At 38.2% G+C, this 4033-nt stretch overlaps 1 protein-coding gene across 1 annotated transcript; it reads right to left on the bottom strand.

Moving 5' to 3' along the window:
* Positions 1–1953: 1953 nt before the first annotated feature.
* Positions 1954–3335, bottom strand: LOC113471144. Its single transcript, XM_026830076.1, has 2 exons — positions 2820–3335; positions 1954–2357 (listed from the first exon to the last, which is right to left on the bottom strand). Exons 1-2 carry the CDS (start codon positions 2965–2967, stop codon positions 1954–1956), a joined length of 552 nt encoding a protein of 183 aa, XP_026685877.1. The 5' UTR covers positions 2968–3335.
* Positions 3336–4033: the final 698 nt, after the last annotated feature.

Genomic DNA, 4033 nt, shown 5'->3' with positions numbered 1-4033 from the left:
TATTTAATTTAGATTTTAACAAGCTTTAGAGTTTAACAAGCTATTTAATTACTTGATTTTTAGCTTTTAGCTCAAAAGCTTTTTAGATGAAAAAAAAATTGAGTGCACATTTTGAGAATTTGAGGATATGTTTATGTTAGGTTGATCATGAGGTAATGAGGTTGAATAATCATTGCATGAGCGTTGAATCAATATTGAGTGATGAAATGTCAATTTATTCAATGATCATGCAATGAGTATACAATGTTATTTGCACTATATTGCCTCAACATGGTGGAAATCCATATTCATTCAACTTTGTGGTTGCTTTCTCAATCACCTATGGCTCCATCCTGACGCTGCCCAGCTATGGATACTAGTGGTAAGGACGGTATCAAGGTTGAGCCAAATCAACAACACACCACATTTGTCTCCATGACAATCCCAAAATGTTACAAACCGGATCCTCACATGTATTTCGTGAATGTTGAATCACAATTTACTCTTGCTGGTGTATTGTCAGAAGAGGAGAAATACATACAACTCATTGCTAGGTTAGAACCAGAGGTCCTAGCCGAAGTGTCCGAGGTCGTCAGAGACCCAGGCACAAGGACATACGCCCACCTGAAAAACGCAATCCTTAAGCGTTTTGGTCAATCGGAGGAAGAAAGACTGAACAAACCCCTGGGTACCCTAGAGATGGGTGATCGACCACCTAGTCAGATGTTGAGGGAGATCCAGCGACTGGCAGGCGACGCAGTTCCAGAGGCCATCATACGCGGTCTCTGGTTGAAGAAGCTACCACTAATGGCTCAGCAGATACTTCAAGCCGTAAGTGTCACAGCTTCATTGAGCCAACAAGCTGAAGTAGCGGACAAGGTTGTAGCTGTTAGCCCTGGGGTATGTGCCATTTCAACATCCCAGAGAGATGCGCCATTGAATTCTTCAGTGGCTTTCCCACCTCCAATGGCAAGCTCTTCTTATGATAGCCAAATTACTGATTTAACCAAAAAGGTCAGTATACTGTTACAAACATTACGGGACTTTGTCTCAAGTTCTCATCAATCTCGTTCCCACTCTTGTCAACCCAGAAGCCAGTCCAGGACTCGGTCTCAGTCAGCTCCTAGCCAACACAGGTACTGTTCAATCCATTATAAATTTAAAAACAAGGCTCGAAAATGTTCTGCCCCTGACACCTGTAAATTCTTGGCTGACCAGGGAAACGCTCCAACCTCCCCAGCAAATTAGCGGCTGTTGGGCAGGAAATGGAGTCATGCCGCTTACAAATTTTGGATCGCAACTCAAATATGCGTTTTCTGATTGATACCGGAGCAAGTCTTAGCCTAATACCTCCTAGAGGTATAGATCGTAATAACGTCCAGCTCCTTGAACTCTTTGCGGCCATGATAATGAGAGAGGAAGAAACAGAAGATCAAGAAGTTGAATGTTTATTAGAAGTAGGAATTAGCCAAACTCCATTTAACAGTATTGCAAGTCAGATAATAGTAGAATCACATTCTCGTCCCATGGGCTACTACGAAGTTTGGATTGATAGGTATGTTATTGAAACTATAGAATATTGATGTAACTTGATGATCTAATATTTTTGTTTTTCATCCCATTCAACAACAAGAATCAATCCAGTTGTTTATAATCATGAAATATCTATGTACACATCCGTTAAGAGCTTTACTTCAAACACTCACATACAATAACTGTTGTGTTCTACTCATACAATACATATGTTCATACACTCATTGATTAAAAAAAAATAAAAAAAAAATCTATAACCTACCTACTTGATTTTCTAATTTATTTTTATAAGAAAGTGATACAAGTAAGTTAGGGGATGAGAAGGGGAAAGAAGAAAACAGAAGGGACTTCAGAGCACAGGAGATCATAATCACAAACGTTAGTGAGAAAATCCTAGATTTAGTTGTAAACTGTAAAACTGCATATCAAATATGGCAAAAACTATGTTCGGTATTTGATCAGAGTAACAGTGTGAAAACTCACGAAATGCAAAAGAGATTTTTCTCTTATGAATATGAAAACAAGGGCATGAGAGTAGGTAGATCTCATTTTGGGGACAGGTTCATAATCAGGAGATGGAGGAGAGCAAAGAAATGATACACTACAAGTTGAATCACCCGAAGAGTGTGGAAGGGGATGGTTCAAATTATCAGATGATTCTGTACCCTGAGTTTGTGGGAGGTTGGTTATAGTTTGTCTTTTGGTAAATGTCCCAAGCAGGAAGGATAACTGTTGAGCATACTTATAAGGTTTATTATTCACCGCCCCCTGCCCACTCTTTGGTTTATCCAAGCTCTTTCGGAAGGAATCCTTTAGGTTTTTGAATTTTTTACATGCTGCATCCGCTGAAATCAAGAGAAGGTGAGAGATGGTATTAATTCAAAATAGTCACATTACCCTCTTCACCCTGAGTGGTAGGGCTGGTAACCATCACATAGGATTAATACTGGGATGGTTACCCAACTGGTGTAATAATTAACACTGGTTTGCTTGAGAGAAACTCAATTATCACAAATACAACTGAAAGTTTACATGCTGCATCCGCTGAAATCAAGAGAAGGTGAGAGATGGTATTAATTCAAAATAGTCACATTACCCTCTTCACCCTGAGTGGTGGGGCTGGTAACCATCACATAGGATTAATACTGGGATGGTTACCCAACTGGTGTAATAATTAACACTGGTTTGATTGAGAGAAACTCAATTATCACAAATACAACTGAAATTACATAATTATGTTTAGTGGTTGATTTGTCCCAGAGAAAAGTTGGTAGGTACCTATTATATCACACTTTGTTACTACTTACCATCCAAATTCAATTGTGTGCCAATGAAATTCCATTTCATCAAACATTTCTGTTTGTCCTTGTAGTCTCGATGTTGTGGGTTCCATAGTAATGGATGATACTGGACCATATTGATCAGAGCTTCAATGACATTAGACTCGGAATCCATTCTGAAACATGAGCAGATTATTGAAAGCAGAATAGTAAGAGTAAGGCATGCCTGGAGGGTAAAGCTTTTGTTTCATATAATCTTCATTCTAGACACCAAAGAAAACCAACCAAGAGTCAATTATTAGTATTGTTTAAAAATTATATATGATGAATTTCAGTTGAGCTTTGGTACCACAAGTTTCATAAAAAAAGAGAGTTGAATTTCCTAGGAATGTATTCTTTAACTTAACCCAAGAAGAAAGCTGAGTTTCAGTTATCAAAGGTGATAAATATCAGATAGGTTGATAAATAATTATGATTTTCAAAGATAATTTCGATTTAACTTACCAGTTTTTGTTCTGGACTTATTTTAAAGATATGGATAAAAAAAAACTCCTGTCCATTTTTCCCCTGCCGGTCCTGCCATATGCCGCACTCGACGAAAATAAGATGTGCCATGTTTCCAAGTTGTATTTTTTTTCCCCAGATAAACATGTAAATTGTGAGAAAATAAGTTTAAAAGTTCCTAAGGGGAGTGTTCCCACACATGTTTACAAGTATTGAATAAATATTGGCGAATATAATTGTACAAGACAAGAATCTGTTTTCGAGTTTTCCTGATCTAGATAAGTTTTATAAGGGGAGTGTTTCCCACATTTGGCGACCTTGTCAAGATAAACTGTAAGTAGAAAACTGATTATCTTGTTTGTGCATCATGGTCCACAAGAAGTTGGAAGCTCTCAAGAAAGAGAGAGCGCAACTACGCACAAGTTTTACCAACACCAAGAAAGCAATTGAGGTCCTGCTACAAGAAATAGAATCAGGACATAAGAGTGAAAAGTTAGAGGCACATGTGCAACTGCTAGACCTAAGAATTGAGAGCATCTCTAATAAAGATGCTCAAATAGCTGAGTTGCTATATGACTCTGATGCAGACTTCACCCAGGATGTTCTAGAAGAAGAACAGAGTAAAGTTGACAACTACCAACGAGATTTTAACTGTGAAAAAGTTAGTTGAGAGCCACTTAGTAGATGTTAGGCATGTCTGGGAAGTAGGTAGTGAAGTTTTGTCCACTCATGCATGT

This window comes from Diaphorina citri, unplaced genomic scaffold (assembly GCF_000475195.1).
Source record: "Diaphorina citri unplaced genomic scaffold, Diaci psyllid genome assembly version 1.1 scaffold2112, whole genome shotgun sequence".
Classification (NCBI taxonomy): domain Eukaryota; kingdom Metazoa; phylum Arthropoda; class Insecta; order Hemiptera; family Psyllidae; genus Diaphorina; species Diaphorina citri.
Note: the sequence above shows the minus strand (reverse complement) of the source record. Positions and strands in the feature narration are given on the sequence as shown.

Bases quoted from the DNA above. Each gene is read 5' to 3' on its own strand.
- LOC113471144 (XM_026830076.1), bottom strand. From the start codon at position 2,967: ATGGATTCCGAGTCTAATGTCATTGAAGCTCTGATCAATATGGTCCAG. The intron at 2,358-2,819 runs GTAAGTAGTAAC...TCTTGATTTCAG, and splicing joins CACACAATTGAATTTGGATG to CGGATGCAGCATGTAAAAAA.